This window comes from Thamnophis elegans, chromosome 1 (genome assembly GCF_009769535.1).
Source record: "Thamnophis elegans isolate rThaEle1 chromosome 1, rThaEle1.pri, whole genome shotgun sequence".
NCBI classification, from domain to species: domain Eukaryota; kingdom Metazoa; phylum Chordata; class Lepidosauria; order Squamata; family Colubridae; genus Thamnophis; species Thamnophis elegans.
The window spans coordinates 97,502,919-97,522,346 of record NC_045541.1 but is presented as its reverse complement, the minus strand read 5'-3'; the positions used below and the strand labels follow the sequence as shown (position 1 = coordinate 97,522,346).

At 35.6% G+C, this 19,428-nt stretch overlaps 1 protein-coding gene across 1 annotated transcript in view; it reads left to right on the top strand.

Annotated features, from left to right (window-relative positions):
• Positions 1-8,335, top strand: part of SLC6A5 (solute carrier family 6 member 5) — a 63,800-nt gene extending 55,465 nt beyond the window's left edge. The window contains 3 exon segments of the mRNA XM_032212970.1: positions 1,314-1,414; positions 6,693-6,860; positions 8,180-8,335. Of these exon segments, the coding sequence (XP_032068861.1) occupies positions 1,314-1,414; positions 6,693-6,860; positions 8,180-8,335 (425 nt within the window).
• The last annotated feature ends 11,093 nt before the right edge of the window (positions 8,336-19,428 follow it).

Here is a 19,428-nt window from a genome sequence, read left to right as displayed (position 1 = left end):
TTGAGATTTCATGCTGGAGTAATATCTAAACATATTCAGAGCAGCAGTCAGCCTTGTTCTGTCACTCTCTCCAGAAGAAAAGTCACACATTTTTGTTTTTGTTTTCGAGATGGGATGTTTTGTACTTTGGGAGTGAATAATTAATGTTTGTTGCAGTGATTCAGTGTTATGTGAGTTCCTGTTGGAAAGCATTTGTCACTGAGCTTGCTTAGTGATAAAGAGATGTGAAGAATGGCGATGAACAAGTCAAAGAAAAGGAAGTCACACAATCCATCCATCGTTGGTTGGTACTGGATGGTGTTCTGTTGCTGAATTGCAAGACTGAAAAGGAAGCTGCACCAGTTCAATATTAGTCCTTTTTTCATTAAGGCAAAAATATACCTGCTGTGTGCATAAAACTGGTGCAGCAAACTAGATAATGTGAAAGTCTTGCAAAGGCCTGGCAATCAAAAGAAGTAATGGACTGAAATAATGTGGAAATGATGGCCCTGTCTACATTATTGCCATCAAAAGAAACAATTCTGTTTCTAATGGAAAACTATCTGGATTTCTTTGTGGTATTTTACATTACATTTACAATAATATTGTATTGCTGTTGAACAATTTCAAAGTTAAATTTCAGGCCTTGATTTCTTTTCCTTATTGGAGAATCCAAAGCTTTATATCCAAAATATTCTTAAATTCCATCCCCCTAATTTTTACTCTTGATTTGAGATTAGAACACATACAGCTTTTTTTATTATATGTTGTATAAATATCTAAAATAATAGTACCCAATTAAAAAATGAAAGATTTTTGTTCATCTAAGGGGATTTTTTTAAAATCAACCAGTGTTGAAAATAAATATTAGCTGTGAGCATTACTAAATCAAATAGAAAAGAATCATATTTTCCAAAATTCGGTTCAATTTGCTTTCAAGAAAGCAATTTCAGAATTCTGAAACTGAGACCCCTCAACTCAAGTTTCTAAATATTCACATGTCTTCATCAATAAAAAAAATGCTTCAGAATTGAAAATAAGAATCTTAAGTACTTGTTGCTGTAGACCACAGGTTGTGTTCATTTTATTCCTTATATTGCAATATATTAAATTAATGTTTATATAAAATGTAACTTTGTAATTCACCTATTAGTATGGCTTCCCATATGAGTAATCCGTATTATAGATATCATAATATCTATGGTCTTGAACAGCTTGACTGACGAATCAGAGTGCCTGTTTTTTCTATAATTAGACACAAGGGGGATCACCAGAGATCTTAATTGTAGCTCAGTCTCTTTTTGCATTTGGATTTACATGTGTTTATTTTACAGGCTTGGAACGATTTTGTGAAGACATTGAAATGATGATTGGATTCCAACCAAATAGATTCTGGAGAGTCTGTTGGGCTTTTGTGACCCCAACTATTTTAACAGTAAGAACTCAAGGAGCGGGGATTAAAAGGGGAAATTGTCTTTATTATTTATTTCTGGTATTTATATGCCATCAAATTATTTTAAAAAAATCTCTATAGGTGTGTCTGGGCAGCTTTTCACTATTGATTGCTATTAATGGCCAAAACATACATTAGGTTAAATTTGGTTTTCATAGAAGCAAAAATCATGAAGCTAAAATACAGACTTCTAAGGTGTATTTAAGCACTAGAATTACATTTATGTAAATTTCAAGCACCAGGATATACCTCAGCATGAACCTTCTTCACTGGGTGTTATTTTTCCTTTTAATGTTGATCCTTGGCTTCCATGTTCTCATACTTGATATGCATAAATAATCTATTCAATTCTTATCTAGCACTATGCTGGTAGAGTTTAATTAGATGCCAAGAAACTCTCCATTAAAAGCCCTATTGAAATGTGCTGAAATGAAGTACTGTGTGTCTGCATAGCATCTTCTATTATTATCTTTGGCATCCAAGCAAAAGAAATTTTAGTGGACTGTAACCAGAATTCTTCCCCATGGGTATATTAGATTATATTTTGCATAAATATGAATTAAACAAACCTTTAAAGTGGGTGTGGGTATGTGCATATGTGTCTATACTCACAATAAAATACCGCTCCCATTGCAATTTCCTACATGTAGAAATATTTGCTTTCTATAGTAATTTTCTCTAGTGTCATTGTGGAAATCTTGCATATTTCATAGCACATTTCCAATTAATGGATGCTTTTATGTCTTTCTTTTAAATAGCCATGTGGGAACCGCTTAATGGTGAGATTGCATATTAATATAACAGGAATATGTATGCCAGGATCATTTGGGTGGGGATATTTTCCCATATAATAGTCATTAAATTTGGATACAGAAGGCTAAGATTGTGCAATTGACCTCAGGCTTATATTGACAGCACAGAATGTTGCTCGGATGTTCTTTCTAAATTGTCTTGACGAAATCAAATTGCCCAGAAATAATTAGTACAAATATAGTACATGAAAACAGTGCCCCAGCTTATGCTTAACAGTAAACCATAATGCGATATGGTTTCAGTGACTCAGTCCATTATTGCTTAGCATTATATGTCAACCAAGCCATATGGCTCATTTAGTAACACCCTGGTTAAAAGAAACCAAAGATTACTGCATAGGTTGTTTCAGAATGATGTCATTAGTTGCAAAACATAAACAGTATAACCACTCTTTAGTCTATTCCAAACCATTATTATGCTTGGAATCAGAGGTGATATTCAGCCAGTTCTGACAGGCTCTAGAGACAGGCTCTGAATTTCCACTCTGTAGTGGAGATTTTGAGTAGTTTGGAGAACTGGCAAATAGATTTCCCTCCCCCCCTGCCAATCTTCTTTTGTTGCCCTGAACAGGAGAATGGAGCTGGAAAGCAGGTTAGTGGGATGGGGAAGGAATGGGGGATTTTGCAGCATCCTTCCCCTGTCACACCAATCAAGCCACACCAGGGGTGGGTTCCTGCCAGTTCTAACCTCTTCTATAGAGGAGGTTCCACAAATCTACAGTGCCATTTAGAACTGGTCCCCTGCCCGTCCACACATCATCAAGATGAAGAGTGAGAGGAGGAATTCTGGGAGTTGAAGTCCACAAGTCTTAAAGCTGTCAAGTTTGAATACCCCTGGGGGTTTTTTTCTAAAGAGTTAGGGGTGCAAGGGTTTTGTAACTTGACAGCTTTAAGACTTGTGTGCTTCAAATGCCAGAGTTTCTGAGCCAACATTTTGGTTGCTAAGTAAGAGCGTTGTTAAGTGAGTTTCACTACATTTTACAAGTTGGCCATGCCCACCCAGTCACGTGACTGCCAAGCCACTCCCACTCAGTCACATGGCTGGCAAGCCACTCCCATCCGGTCACATGGCTGGCAAGACACTCCCACAAAGCAGGCCACATCCACAGAAGAAGTTCTAAATTTTTTTGAAACCCACCACTGAGCCACACCCACAAAGCCACGTGCACAGAACCGATAGTAAAAAAATTTGAATCCAAACACTGTTTGGAATGCACTGAACATTCACATGTATCTCATTATTAGTGTCAGGTAATTGGAAGAATCCTCAAAATAAGTTGTATGTTTACATGCTTTTAAAAAAAATAGAAATGGCACAAAGCTGCTTTCTGTGCAGCACTAAAATTACTATTTTTAAAAAACATATTTGTGAATTGGTAGTGCCATCTCTTGCAAAATGTTCATTACTTTTTAGAACAACAGTTGTTCCATTACTCAAATTCATTCATTGAAGCTGAGCAATTGTGACAAATTGTTCTAGTAAACATGGCTTTCCTTTTTTAGATCAAAGCTAATGTATTCCAAAGGAAAGCACAGACAGACAGACATCCAGGAGAATTTAGGAACAGCTAATTCCCAGCGCCACTAGGTGTCACTCTGTTGAAGCAACTCCACTTTTAAAACATAACACATTTTGAGATAGTACAATAAATAAAGGCAAATGTCAATTTCTTTCTCTCTCTCTTTCTCTCTTAAATAATTTTACTTTGAATTGAGTTTGCATTTATTTGTCATTCTTTGTTTAAAAGTCAGCATAGAGGGAGTTTTAGGCATTTATTCATTTATAAATGTTTTTGTACACAATTACACCTATTGCATTTTTGTCCACAGTATACACATATCTCATTGTTGCTAAATACAGCTAACAATTTAGTGAGAAAGTAAAAAGGGGTTTCCTATGTCTGAATTGTTGGCTGTAATCTCAAATCATCACATTATGGCATGGAAACTTTGCCTACTTTTTAAAAAAATCATAGGAGAAGCTTTCAATTTGTATTGTATTCTTTGTTCCTCTTCTGCTCCAAGCAGCATTGTCTTTAGTCTCTACACATATGCTTAGGATTTCAAGGTTAAGTGGTTAGAGATCCCTGAAAGTATTGCTATATGTAAAATTGAGATTTGAAAGGTGGGTAATCCCTGTCTGACAGTGATCCTTCCCAGCTATAATCCAGTAGGATATAGAATAAGAAACAAACAAAAGTTTGTCCTTACACTGCATTAGGGAAAAAGGTTTCTCAACTAGATGAGGTCTTTTCTGACTTAAGACTCATTTTTTTCCTAAATCCATAAATTCTATAGTAGCATATCTCTTTTTTTTTATATCTTCAGAAGGCAAAGTAAACACTTGGAAGGACGTTGTTATCATTCATGCATTGAAGTCATTCAGCTGTTGAGAACCTGCTTTAATCCTATCAGATGTGACTGAAGTCCAAACTTCAGTGCATCTGAAGATTAAAGCCTCGTGTTTCAGCAGGCAGTGCCTGTTAGTTAAAAGAACGGAGTCTTCTGGAAAAAAAAGAAAAGGGCACAGCCTACAGTAAATAATGTGTTCATCAGCAACCAACAGCATTTGAATAAATGATCAGGCCTTTGAAACAATCTGGTCCAGATTCAACTGGCCTGACTTGAAAGCAGTAAATAATTTCTACATGGATTGCTCTAGAACAGGACTGTCAGACTCCTGGTCTGTGGGGTATATGCGGCATATGCTGGCCACGCCCACAGCCAGTTTAATGAAGGGGGGAAAAGTCCCGACATGTCACGTGACACCACCATGATGACATGATTTTGACACCCCTGCTATAGAAAGTCACACAACAGTGTTAAGCACATCATGTAACCTAAGAATTTGGTTTGCTGCAGGGAATACAAAATAATGCTAAGAATTAAGCATCTAGGACACACAAACTCTTTTCTTTTCATCATACATACATATGCATCTCTCTCTCTCTTTTATTATTCCTGAGCAGGTGCACTGGGGTAGCAGGAACAGATTGGCCTGTGGCAGCATTGGGGGAAATGAAAATAGGCAGTCATCTGCCAAGTTCTGCAAAGATGTATCTCTGCCATTCAGTTTAGCTGTTGGTGCCAGACGTGGCTGGCTCTTTTCTGCCTTGCTGTCACTGCAAAGTTGACATGGGTGCAAGTGGGTCAAGGAGCTTCAGCTTAGTCCAAATCCCCTGCCTGTCCCAGATTACTAGTTATTTTCCCACCAGGTGCGACTCTCAGCAGTAACATAGTGCAGGTTAACTGTTTTATATTTCAGGATCCAAACAGAATACTTTTGGCTGCAGCTTAGACTTTTTCCTAAATACCTCTAAAATGCTTTCCTTTTTTTCCCTTTGTGTTCCTTAGCAATACAACATTGATGTGCAGCTGTTACTTGTATTTTCCCTTAGCTATTTTTTTAAATACAACACAGCAATTATTGAATGTGGATTGAAGCAAAATAAATGGAATGGGGAGTAGCAATGGATCCATTTTTAACTGTTTACTTTTAAATCTTCATCTAAATATATTACTCTTGTTGTTCCATATCAGGAAAAGATGGATCCAATTTAGCTATGGAGCAATTAAATATATTTCATATTATGAGGTTATTGAAGATGCATTATAATCATTTGCATTTTTTCTTTTTGGTTAAGGCATTCAGTAAAACTAATATTTGATACCTTGAAATAATTAATCTTACAGTTTGAATTGATCCCTGTTAATCTGAAGTTAACTCAGCCACTTTTATATGTTCTCTTTGATAAACCTCCATTAAATTATTGCATCTATAGGCAGTTCACAGAGAACATCGAGCTATGCACCAACATACGGACATGTGGCTCTTTATACTGTAAATGTAGTGGACTAATAAGATAATTACATTAAGCTATGCTGCCAATAGACTGAATAATAACTTGTTTTAAACTGTAGATATAATATTGTGGTTTCGTTTACTCAAAAAATATTTAACTTTTTCCATTGAGTTATATAATATTTACATTAGGTGACATTGCCTTAAATCTGATCATATACAGGTAGCCGTCAACTTATGACTGCAATTGAGCCCAAAATTTATGTTGCTAAGTGAGAAATGTGTTAATTTGCCTCATTTTATGACTTTTCTTGACCCAGTTGTTAAATTAGTAACATGGTTGTTAAGTGAACTGTTTTTTCCATTGACTTTGCTTGTCATAAAGTCGCAAAAGGGGATCGCATGACCCTGGGATGCTATAATGATCATGAATATGAATTGGTTGCCAAGCATGTGAATTTTGATCATGTAACTATGGGGATGCTGCAATCAACAGTCACTAAATGAAGTGTTGTAAATTGAGGATTACCTGTACAGTCATTTATTATGAAGTCGTATATCTATACGCACAATTGTTTACACTTTCATAGAAATTATCTGTATTCATTTAATATCTTGATGCTAATCACACATGTTTTTTTTCTAGTTCATCCTTTCCTTCAGCTTCTACCAATGGGAGCCAATGACTTATGCCACCTATCATTATCCAGGCTGGTCAATGGTACTAGGATGGTTGATGTTGGCTTGCTCTGTTATTTGGATTCCTATTATGTTTGTGATAAAAATGCATCTAGCTCCTGGGAACTTCATTGAGGTAACTCCTATGCCTTCTATTCTGTTCCCCTTTTTTTCAGAATTTAGTATAGGATTGGCCTATCATATGTTTCCAAAATTATGTTTAGAAAGTTTTACTCTTTGGTTATTATTGATCATTGTTTCCATTGGATGAATGAGCATCATCTGAAGGATGACTGTTGTGATCAGATGAATTCAAAACATACGTCTAACATGTACAACTGTAAGAAATCCGTGGAAATATCCAGAAAATTTTATACTTTAGATCGTTCCAATGTGAAGAACACACTGAAATAGGTAAAATATGGGGAAGAACCACAGTTTGTGCATTTTGCTTAGTGCCTCTCACATTACCCCAACTCAGTGGTGGGATTCAGCCAGTTCACACCACTTCGGGAGAACCAGTTGTTAGCTTTCTGAGCAGTTTGGTGAACTGGTTGTTGGAAGAAATCTTTAGGGCAGAGAACCGGTTGTTAAATTATTTGAATCCCACCACTGCCCCAACAAACAAAGATAAGAGTGATATTTTAGAAACTTTCAAAGTTAATTTATAACAGCACTTATCCTTAAAAGTACTGTTTTTATTTATTTTTACTAGAGAAATAGGCTTCCAGTGAGGTTCAAGATAGGGCAAAATTCCCCTGACTCCATCTGAAACAATTTGTTCATATTTCATTTTCAGCAGAATATTTCCTGAGCTTCTCAGTTTATTGCAATTGATTAGGGAGGCATAAGTTGCAAAGTGGTAATTAAGTAAGAATTAAAATAATTGGTATGGAGACTCAATTGCCTTTAATAGGTAGTAAACATATAATTGTTCCCTTTAATACTGTCATAAATATGTTTCCTTTTTTCTGTATAACATGTACCAAATTATGTCTTGAACACGGAATTCAGATTTTCATTGCCTCAAACTCTGCAGAAATATCCTAGTTTCCTGCCTGCGGATAGAAATAAAATTGTAGTATGATAATTAAAATATATATATTTTCATTTCCTGCTGTTTATTACATTCCTGGTCATCACTGCATTTTTTTCAGAAATTTGCTAAGCAGAAGTCATATTATCTTGATGCCCGAACCAACTGCTCAGATGATTTGGTTAAGCAATTGAGAACATTTGCCGTGGCATTTGAGCTTAGTTACTAGTGACTCAAATGGAGAGATAATTGATAATGGTGAAGGCTACATAAGTAAATGGAGTTTTTATTTATTGATCTTGAGCTAAACAAACTCTGTACCTCAGATACTTTAATATTGTTTTCCAGACTAACATTGAGTAATGTTACTGTAACTGATCCTGATCTGTATTTGTAACTGATTCTCCCTTCCCTTACAGAGGCTCAAGTTGGTCTGCTCTCCACAGCCAGATTGGGGGCCATTTTTGGCTAAACATCGTGGTGTGCGTTATCAGAATATGATAGACCCACTGGGAACGTCTTCCCTTGGACTTAAACTGCCACCAAAAGATTTTGAATTGGAAATGCAATCCTAGTAATTCTCCTACTTGTGGCTATGTTGTACATTTCTTTCTTTCTTTCTTTCTTTCTTTCTTTCTTTCTTTCTTTCTTTCTTTCTTTCTTTCTTTCTTTCTTTCTTTCATTCATCTCTAAAAGTGGTTCTTTAGCAAGTAAGATTTATTGTTGCATGCTCACAGTAAACACTAGATAGACCACTTTAAGTACTAGATTTTGTTCTTCATACCCATTGGTGCCAGGAAGGAATACTTCACTGTAGAACGGTAACAGATGTTGCAGTAGGATAAATTGTTTTGTGAATGCTGGGCCAATTTTGCTCTTAGGGCTAATTTACATAATTTGGTTTGTTTGTTGCAGCCACATGGGTAGAATACAATAATGCAATTGCTGACACCATATGGACATCCAGAGAACATTGCTTCACTGTTACTGATAGACCAGTGGATTGGCAACTTTGTACAGCACTGGGTTGTTAATTTGTTGGGGGGGGAGTTGTACACCTGTGATTGTTATCTTCTTGGGATCTTAAAAAAACAACCAACCAACCTAGCACAAAAGTATCTTTTGCATAATTATATGATATGGAAAAGCCAGCAAGGGCAAAGCAAAGATAACGAGTTAAGCTGACCAGCTTTCCCTGACTGGGTTTATCATATTTGTGCTCATTAATTTTAAGGGACATTAAATTAGACCTAGGAATCATTGAATCAGATTGCTGTATATGCAAAACTGTCTAAAGCTGACAACTAAGTTGTAGGGCTGCATTCGGGACAAATCCATTGTTCATATCTGTATTTCCCAAGATACCATCAGTCTCATATGTTAATGAAAATGTGTGATAGCAACTATTTATATGTAATAGTAGATACGTCAGGCCAGTGGCCTATTGCTGCCAAGCCTGGCCAGTTCTGAAACTTGGTGCCTCAAGCCAGTGTTTTCCACTGTAAAAATCTGCTTATGGAACAAGCTGAGTTTTCAACTTAAAATACTGTAGCTCGAAATATATGCTCATCTGGAGCTTATTCTAAAGTAGTCATTAGGCATGTCACACATAGAAGTGAAGTTGGATTTGGATGCATGAAACAAAGGAGAGGATGCAGCTAAGAACGGTACACAACAGCTGAGACTAGATTCCTACCTCGCTATCCAAGTGCAGAAGGGCTTCACTTGAGTCTGAACGGAGTTCTTCAATATTGTGCCCTAGGAGTTGAATGTGGCCCACTGATTCTGCCAATATGTCTTCCATTCAGTGGCTGCTAGTCACTTTGGCATCACTGAGCTGCTTTTTACCACTTGCAGCCTTTTAATATAATGCACTCATACAGAATGATGTTTTAGCATAGATCTGGAGAAAGATGAATATGCCTTTCAGGATTTTTTTAAAAAAAGTTGTATATAGTAAACAAAGCAAAGCAAAGCATACTGACTTGTGTCATGTCTCACAAAGATGTATTTGTCTGCTAAAAAAGAATACCAAGCTGAGGCAGATGGGCACCCATGCACTAATTTATTAATTTTAAGAATTCAGCATTCCCCATCCTTTTATTCCTTAAAGAAATGCTTCATTTATGAGTATTGATTGTGTCTTGATTTTCTTGGCACACTGAAGAGGTTCTAATGTCAGGTTGGTCCCAGATTGATTTCTGTTCCTTTCTCCTCTCTTTTGAGTTCTAACTTTTACTTCTGAAGAAGCCATCGTATAATTTGTGCCTAACTTTATATTGATATAGCAGAATATATATCTTAGCTTCCACGTACAGAACAGTTATTAGTATTTAGCTCTGTAGTTCACTGTGTGATTTGCCCCTGCTTTTTTCTTACAAAGTTATTTATACAACCTTTTGATGTATTCTTCTCTTTCAGTCAACAGGGTGAGGGAAATAGCTCAATCCTGACCCCATTCTATATAAATGTAGTGTTAGTAATAGTTGTTGTTATGATGATATATAATACATAACTTCACAAAGACAGATTCTTCTTCAGAACAACTGTTTTGAGGTGCGCGCACCTTATTTTCATTCACCCAATCCCACCAGTCACATCCGTAGTCACATCATACACCCACCTTTACAAGTTGCGATGATAAAGAAATGTTATCACTCAAGAAAGGGCAAGAATTTAGCTCAATGGCATTCCTTCCATAGATAAACTCTGCATTTCTGCACACAGTATAGCCCATAGAATTTCCCTGCAGTATATACAGTGCTGTGAAAGTATTGATTTACAAAAATTTTTTAATCTATTGAGTAGTTTGGGATGAGAGCTTCGTAAGAACAATGAACTCTACTGAAACAAACCAGTTCATTGTAAATGCAGTACCCATGGAGGAGATAGACATGTCTTTTAATAATTGGCACAATTGTAACCTACAGCATCCTCTTGTACTTTATACATGCATCTCTTGAGGTTTTAAAAGTGATCAGTGTTCATGTAGCATGTTCTAGGTAGGGCTGTTATATGTCCCTATAAAATATCTTAGCAACCAGTGTAGAGATGGTGAATTTTGAATACAGTAGCTTGCTTGCTTCTTCTCCACTCCTTGTGTTTGTAAGAGCTGAACTAATTGTATTTCTTTCAGGGGACTGTTTTTAATTCCTTTTGTCTATTTGTCTTCACATTACAGGGTCTCAGGTAACTCTTGTGTTTAAAATCTGTGTTTGTAGATAGGCAGATTTCATCTTGCTTGGGGGATGGGGGGGTGATAAATGTAAAAAGAGAAAACTAAAATGACTCTAAATTTTGTTGTAGGTTTAAAAAATATTTCTCAAAATATTTATTTTATATTTATATTAAATATATAAAATGGGGTGTATTCCAGCCAAAGTTCAGCACTTTCTTCTATTTTTAGTAAAAAAAAAAACCTTTAAAAATGTGTTTAGATCACTTCATGGAAATAATTGACATTTACATGGGCTTGAGACTAGCCAAAGTGTCGCCTGAAATCCTTTTGCTGAACTTTCTTTTTCATGGGGCAAATGGCATTGCCAATTCTTTCCCACTATTGGATGACTGTCAATCATTGAGCCGCCAAGGAGAAGCACAATTAAACAAATTGCCATCAGTTGGAGTAGAAAATAGTTTTTTTAAAAAAAAAAATCTATTAACCCTGTTCTCGTTTATGTTACATATTACAATTTGCTGGAATTTTCATCCAAAAGGTTCCAATGAAATGAGGGGAGAAGTGTGAAAGTTCACGGTCGGTGGTTCTCAATCTTTTCTTCACTTAAATATCTTATGTGGCCAGGGACTATGGCCACAGACCCCCAAGATTTAACTCAAGATTTAAATCATAACATTTCGTCAAGCTTTCACAGGCCCCCTGTCATGACATAGTGCCCCCTAGGGGTACATGGACCACAGGTTGAAAACCACTGCGGTAGTTGATAGTCAGCATGTTGTGTATGCCTTTAAGGTTCTTCGTTGAGGGAGCCAACGTGGCGCAGTGGTTAAATGCAGCACTGCAGGCTACTGCTAGATCAGCAGGTCAGCGGTTCAAATCTCACCGGCTCAGGGTTCACTCAGCCTTCCATCCTTCTGAGGTGGGTAAAATGAGGACCCAGATTGTTGGGGGCAATATGCTGACTCTCTGTAAACCGCTTAGAGAGGCCTGAAAGGCCTATGAAGCGGTATATAAGTCTACTGCTATTGCTATTGCTATTGTGTAGCTTGAAGCATTAAGTCAAACTTACCAGCCTAAATTTAGTGCTGAGAGCCCTTTTGCCAGATGATTCCGTGGGAAACTGCTATTTTGTATTTGTTCTGGGATTTATTTCTTGTCCAAGTTATGTTTTCAAGAAATACCTCTTGTTCTTGGCATGACAAAATTTCATAAACATAAGCTGGAAAATTAACTTCTGTAGGCATTAGTAGCTGGGGAATAAAAATCTGTTGCACATGGAAATGAATAATTAACTACTACATTTAAAAAAAAAATAACAGTGGAAGAAACTAGCATATTTTATTTTCAGTCTGACCTTATATATTTTTAATCAAATTGTATATTTGACAATGTATACAATATACATTGTATATTTCTTAATTATCTTCCTGCCATTATTTTAAACTTGGTAAAACATTCAGAAAGAACATTTAAAACTATTACAAAATAAAATAGTAAAAATGTTATCAAGCAAATATCAATTAAATATAATTTCCCCCTCTACCAATGATATGTCAACCTATCTCTACCAACAATATGTCAATGCGCAGTCAATTAGATGTCATTTCAAACTTTACTGGAGGTAAATGCTAGTGTTCCAGTAATCAAAATGAGATAGTAATAGCCATGCAACCAACATATTTTCCTGGGAGTCAAGAAAGCAACAATATCATAGAACATTGAAGAACTATATTCCAAGCAAGAGCACATATGTTAGGTGCTACAAATGCAATTTTTAACTCTTGAAAATTTTAGGTTAAAAAATGGAGTCCATGAAAATTGGCTAGCTTATAAATTCAAATTCTGGCTATCAATTTGTAGAAATAGTTTTCTGGTACATGAGCCAATGATTTGTCTCAAATAATTTCATTCGTTGATTTGACTCCATTTCTGTTAGGAAAGGGGAGTTTATGTCTGCTATCTTATTGCTGTTCATAAATGAAACCACAGTAACATGAAGCCAAACTGGAGATAAACCATTTTTAAAAAATTACTTAAAACAATTATCTGTAAATTGACTCATTCAGTAAGTTGATAATGCATGAATTTGAAAGGAAAATATGCATGGCATGTTTTAGAGCACGCCTGATTACCTAAAAAGTGTTAATATGTTGGTCTGTAGTCACCCTTGTACAGAAACATTGGTAATAATTAAATAATGCTGAAAAGGGAAGATGTTAAAAGTTGCATTCTTCTTAATGTAGAATCTATGTGCTTTTCACAAACAAGAACTTAGTCTATATAATATTTTAAAGGCTAGTCTTTCGAACAGTCCATTTCTGTACATTTTATAAATTACCTCTTGATGCCATAAAAATCTACATAATTATTTTAAAATATACACAGCATTTTCCTGATCTGGACCAAGACTATGCAGTTTTAGCTTGACCAAGGAATGGACCACCTGATGCTAACATTAGTTTCTAATTTTATTGTGTAGAGAAAAATAACTGCTTTTAAATTATTCCTGGTGTTCAAATGGTAGTAATTTTCCACTGAATTTGATGGCAAAGCCACTTTTGACTTGAAGCTTCAGTCGAGGGTGTTCAACACGAACAGCCTAATTATTAGTTAGTCGAATCACCTATGGTATAGAATCAGAAAATTAAGAAGAGAAAGAAAATCAGGCTACGCTACTGTGACCTTTTCAGTAAGAGCAAAACCATTTCATTTTTAAATTTATCAAATATAGTATGCCTCTGATTTGCCCAACAAAAGTTGATTTGTTGAAAAGAAATAATGTGTATTTTACAGCTCTTTGAATTGTCTAGTAGCAAATGCATATATTTTATGAGCACATCCTGAACATCATAAAATATTTTAGTAAATGTAATTTTTAAAAATTAATAAGAGTAAAATAAAAAGCCATATTGCAGAAGTGTCATAAATATTTCTGTAACTGTTGATCTTACAAAGAATAGAAACACTCTTGAAATTTAATGTAAATTGTCTGTGTGGCAAATTTGTCTAACCAAATGAGGTCAATTTTTAATGAATCAGATGTACTCTTCTTAATGTATATATTAAAATGAAGATCAATGCAAAAATATTCCACCTTCAAATTCCTTATAGTTACCTGTGGAATATATTTTGGTTTGACTCAGTGGCACTTTGTTTAAGAAAAATGGTTTTAACTTTTATCTATTTCAAAATGATTTGAAATGTGTCTAGGCTTATGTTTAATTTGGATCAAGTTATTCTTTCTATCAAGTTCTATCATGTTCTGTACCATTGATTGGATTGGTGTGCTTTTCACATCAATTATGGTGGCAGGAGTTGTGGCAATAAAATAGCACTTAGCATTGATTAGCCTCTGCACTGCTGTGCCATACCATTTAGCATATGTGCACCCTTGTATAGTTCAGAATGATCTCTTGCTAGAGTTAACTGCTGTTTTCATGCAGTTGCTATTTTTCTTTGTTTCTTATTAAATGGTACCTTTTGCAGGTTTTCTATTTCAGGTTGATAAAAACGAGGAAAAAAATGCCAGTGCTTTGAGTTGCAGCTTGGCAGGGGTTCCGTTGCTGCAAGGACAGGCTAATCTAGCAGGTGTTGCTGTTGTCCTTTAATATGTAACTTGAATGGGACATCATAACTCAACATAGGTCCCAATGAAAGTAAGAACAGGTGTGCAGTGTTAGTATTTGTTAGATGGTTCCTAGCAAGTGTTTTCAAGAGAAAACTGTAACTGTTGCCATCAGCCATAGTAAATTGCTGCTGCTACTTGGTATAAACAGTTTTGAGCTAGATTGACCAATGATTGGATACAAAATAGCTTCATATATTGCTTTGATTCCTTTTACATTAGCCAGCTGTTTTCCTTCTGGGAAATAGAACGCTGTACCTGTTACACTTACCTTGGCACACTTGTTAAAAACTGGAACCCCAGCAGTGCAAGATCAAGTGAAATCATGGAAGGCAATCATTGTTTAATGAATTATCAATAATTTGTTTAATTAACAATTAAAAAAAGTGTGGCAGTCGCAGCCTTACTAAATGTCTTGAAAATATAAGGCATACTTATTTGAAAGGAAATAACATAAGCCAAAAGCATAGGTGGTGAGTTTAGATGCAAGGATCTAGGTATATGCTGACAACCTCAAAAGTCTTTCTACATTGGCTAATGATTCTATTGTCCAAAACCGTAGCTAAACTTCTTGCATATACTAAAACTTTGAATAGTGGCCTAGAATGTAGCATTCCATCTTTGACTAAAGAGGAAGGAGTAGGGGGGGGGGGGATGGATTTATGGTAATAATGGCTTCTGCTTTCTGTTACCACGAGGCAGCCAATAACCAAAGAAAGAGGGGACAAGTGTTGTATTTTCAACAGGTTGAATTTAAAATGTGAAAGCTGGGCTAGACTTTATTGCTTGCAATAGTATGATTTTGCCCACCATATTTTAAATACATCTTCAGGTAACCATTTGCCTTATAGGTGTATTTCATTGTTAAGAATAAAATTAATATTTGACTAGAATATATTGCTGTCCATCACCTAGAGTATATAGTGTACTTTGTGTCTTCTACAGGGCAATCCGATGCCGATTTACTCAGGAGTGAGTTTCACTGTCTTTACTGAGTCTTATTCCCAAGTAAGAGTATATAGGATTGTAGTTTTAGGCACTTTATTGTGGACCTATCATGGAATAGGTTAATTCTTAATTACTTGCGTAATGTCATAAATACTTACAGGCATTCAATAGGGGTACTGCTGCCTATGGATAAAGATATGTACCCTAATCAGGAAGTTATATTTTGTCCACATATAAGCTAATAAAAAGCATTTATGTTTCAAAGGATGTGTATCATATATATACATATATCTTATATAGCGCCTATAATGATATATTATACATTATTCATTAAAAATATCATTGTCCTTGAGGCCCTACCTCAAATTTTGTATTATGTGTACAAATGCAATTTATTGTATTATATATTTGGCTATTATATTCTGATGTTACAAATTAGAATTTATCCTCTAATCTATAAGGTCAGGAAAGGAAAAAAAAAGAAATCTAAATAAACGTTTAGTGTTTAAAAAAGCAATAATTGTGACTGTATTCAATGTTTCAAAACATGTTTCTTCCATTTCTCTCTCTCTCCTGAGCATAACAAATATGAGTGGTCACCGAATAACAAAAATAAAATTCTCAGTAGTTTGAAGGGAAGAAAGTAGTACACAGATGCAGAAGCAAATGTTAATTAGGTGGTTAGAGTCTTAATGATTTGAATGCACTGCAGCACATGGAATAATTAATTACTTAACAAAGAACATATTGGATTTGTTTAACTCCTTTATTACATTAATCCAACCACACACAATATTAAAAAGAAGTAGAAGAAAAGAGGAAAAAAGTTGCGGTAATTTATTTCCTTAAGGGAGACAAAAAGAGACTCCAGAGTGCAAAAGGTAATTTTTTTTGAGTGTACATCCCATTTAACTCAGCAGTTCTCATGCTTGAACAACTATTCTTAGATTTGTGCTAAAAATGTGCAGTTCAATTGGCCAGTGTGTCAAAACAGGATCACATTCAGGTATGAGTAAAGCAATTGAAACACCCATTCACTTGCATGGAAGTCTTAAACCTGTAGCTAAATCTCCCCCTTCCCGAAATATTATTGGGTTTAAAGTGGCTTCATTCTGAACAATCCATACATCTAACCCACAGCTCCTCTACATATAAAGTTTCAGGAATGTTTCTAGCTGAAAGGTAAAGACAATTGGTGCCTACCTAGATTAGTATTTGTAATGCAAAGAGAAGAACCTATGTAGTAATTATATCCATTTCTGGAGTTGGCACTGATAAATGTTGATGTACCAATGCTTTTGACAAACCATCTCTAAGATCTAAATTGACAAAAATGACATTCAATCTGAAGACCACAGCATGGCACAGAAAAAATAATCAGGCTAAGCATACCAAAGGGAAACCTTTCCATTATATTACAGTTATGAAGTTAAGAGCCAAACCACAAATTACATTTGAACTCCATGACTAACTCAAAATGTTGTTTCTTTTTGCTATAGGTAACAGGGGCTGTGTACTATGTCATATCAATTATAGGTTAAGGTATAAATCCACTGAGACTTTTAGCAGGACAATAATATTCATTTCCTTCTATTTCCAAACCAGAACCTCAATTCAAATTACACATCAGCTTCCTACACACACACAGCAGAGCTAATATGCAGTTCACCTGAAGTGAATAACTTCAAAGGTTTAGGGACTAGCTTTTCTATATAAAATATATATTTAGGCAATAACTTGCATATATAATTGGGACTGCCACCACTAATTGACAAAGTAATTGGGAGATTTATATTGGATTGATATAGACAATGGAGTGTCTTATAGACTGCAACTTCCATCAGTTTGATCTGTGCCCAATTGCACCAGCATTTTGGTCTCTTTCTACATTTAAAAGCACTTTTGGCCTTCCTCCAAAAGATAGTATCATATCTTTGTGACATATACAGTTCTGAAAGGTAGCTTATGGAAAGAAGGACATTATGATATGAGCTGAAGTGGCACAGTGGTTAATGCAGCACTGCAGGCTACTGCTAGATCAGCAGTTCAGCGGTTCAAATCTCACCGGCTCAGGGTTGACTCAGCCTTCCATCCTTCCGAGGTGGGTAAAATGAGGACCCGGATTGTTGGGGGCAATATGCTGACTCTCTGTAAACCGCTTAGAGAGGGCTGAAAGCCCTATGAAGCGGTATATAAGTCTACTGCTATGATATAACCTGAAAAGAGAACAAAGTAAAAATACATAACCACTGTCAAGAAGATGGAACTCACTTCTTTATAGTATTCCTTTTCCTCCTTCTCTTTTTCTTCTTTTTCCTTTTCTATTTTATTTTTCAGTATTTATAATTCTTTATTATCTTTAGTTTCTCTTACAGTCTTTATTTAAAATTTCTTTAACTTTTTAAAGATGATATAAAATTATCAAAACTATTCTTATCCCATGAGTTGCATTCATTTAAACCCATAAAACATCTCCCCTTTCTATTCTATTTAAACAATTCCAGAAATATGAATTTTATTTTAAAAAGCACCATACATTTCACCCAGATATATATTATCCTACAAATCAAGACAGCAAATTCTAAACTCACGACAAGACGGAATCCTTGCATACACTATATTGATTTGCTTTGTTCTGGCTCCTGGCACAAGATAGCCACTAATTTTTGCTCAAAAAGAGACAGTTAGAGAAGGTAAAGAAAATAATGCAGGCTACTTTTATTTCTCCTCCTTTTATTATATTCTCATGACACTTTGCTGTTCTGGAAGATCTCCAAAGAACTCAAGTAGTGCTGAAGTGAGGAAGAGAGAAGAAAAGTAGGCCAACATTCTTCCAGCAGAAATCTCTAATGGAAGCTTCAAACCAAGTACCTGTATTTTACTAGGAACTGAGGAGGTAAATGGCAAGCAAAGAAGGAACGTATTATAGAAGTCTTTTCAAAATAACAATTCATTCCATTTCTACTCCCTTTGAGGCCACTTTAAAACACATCCATGGGGAGCCAGGTTTGCTATTTCCAAATTTATTCAGGGTTCTGCCACATACGGTAGTTGCCTGTATCTATATTGGAGAACCACAAGTAAATTGACAGATGTCTTTTCTGGCTAATAGTTGAATGGAGACATTGTTCAGCCAATAAATGCCTGCTTGCTTGCCCCCCCCTCATCCTGTTTCTCTAAGTCCACCCTTAACCTCCCACACATCCATTCTTTCACAAAGTAATTTTTCTCTCTATCTTGCTTTCAAACTTCCAGTGCTGGCGTGCTGGCAGTTGTCCACGTGGGCTCCTTTATCTAAATCATGTTACCATTCTGCTGTGATGGGATCCCAGCAGGTAAGAGATAAGGAGTGCCAGATATCTCCTCAAATGAAAGCACAATCTTTAATTTGTCAGGAAGAAGAAGCAAGGTACTATCTTTTTGAAAGCAACTTTTCCCATTAGAAACACCACCGGTACTGGGATACATCACAGATGTAAAATTACAAGCGAGTGGGTATATCAGCACATATTCAATGAAATCACAGAGTTAATAGGACTGCACCTTTACCTACCAAAAACCTCATAGAAAGTACAGGGAACTACTAGGAAATTATGAAGCAGAAGATGGTACAATATCTTGGACTTAGAAAGTGTTTTGTTGCTGCGTGGTAGATTCGCCCTTCTCAGTTTTTCCTCAACCTCACTGAGACCGTAAACTTGGTTCTCCTCCCCTAAGTAATGAATGCTTTGATTTTTAGAAGAGTATAATAAATTAATGTCTTGCTAGTCGCATTAATCCTATGAAGTAAATTCACCTATGTGTTTATTTTGCACCTATAATTTTGGAGCTAGATTTCAAAATAAAGACATAATTCAATTTTCTGCCCCATTTTTTAAAAAAATCTGATGACTTGGAAAGTTATTAAATTGGAGAAT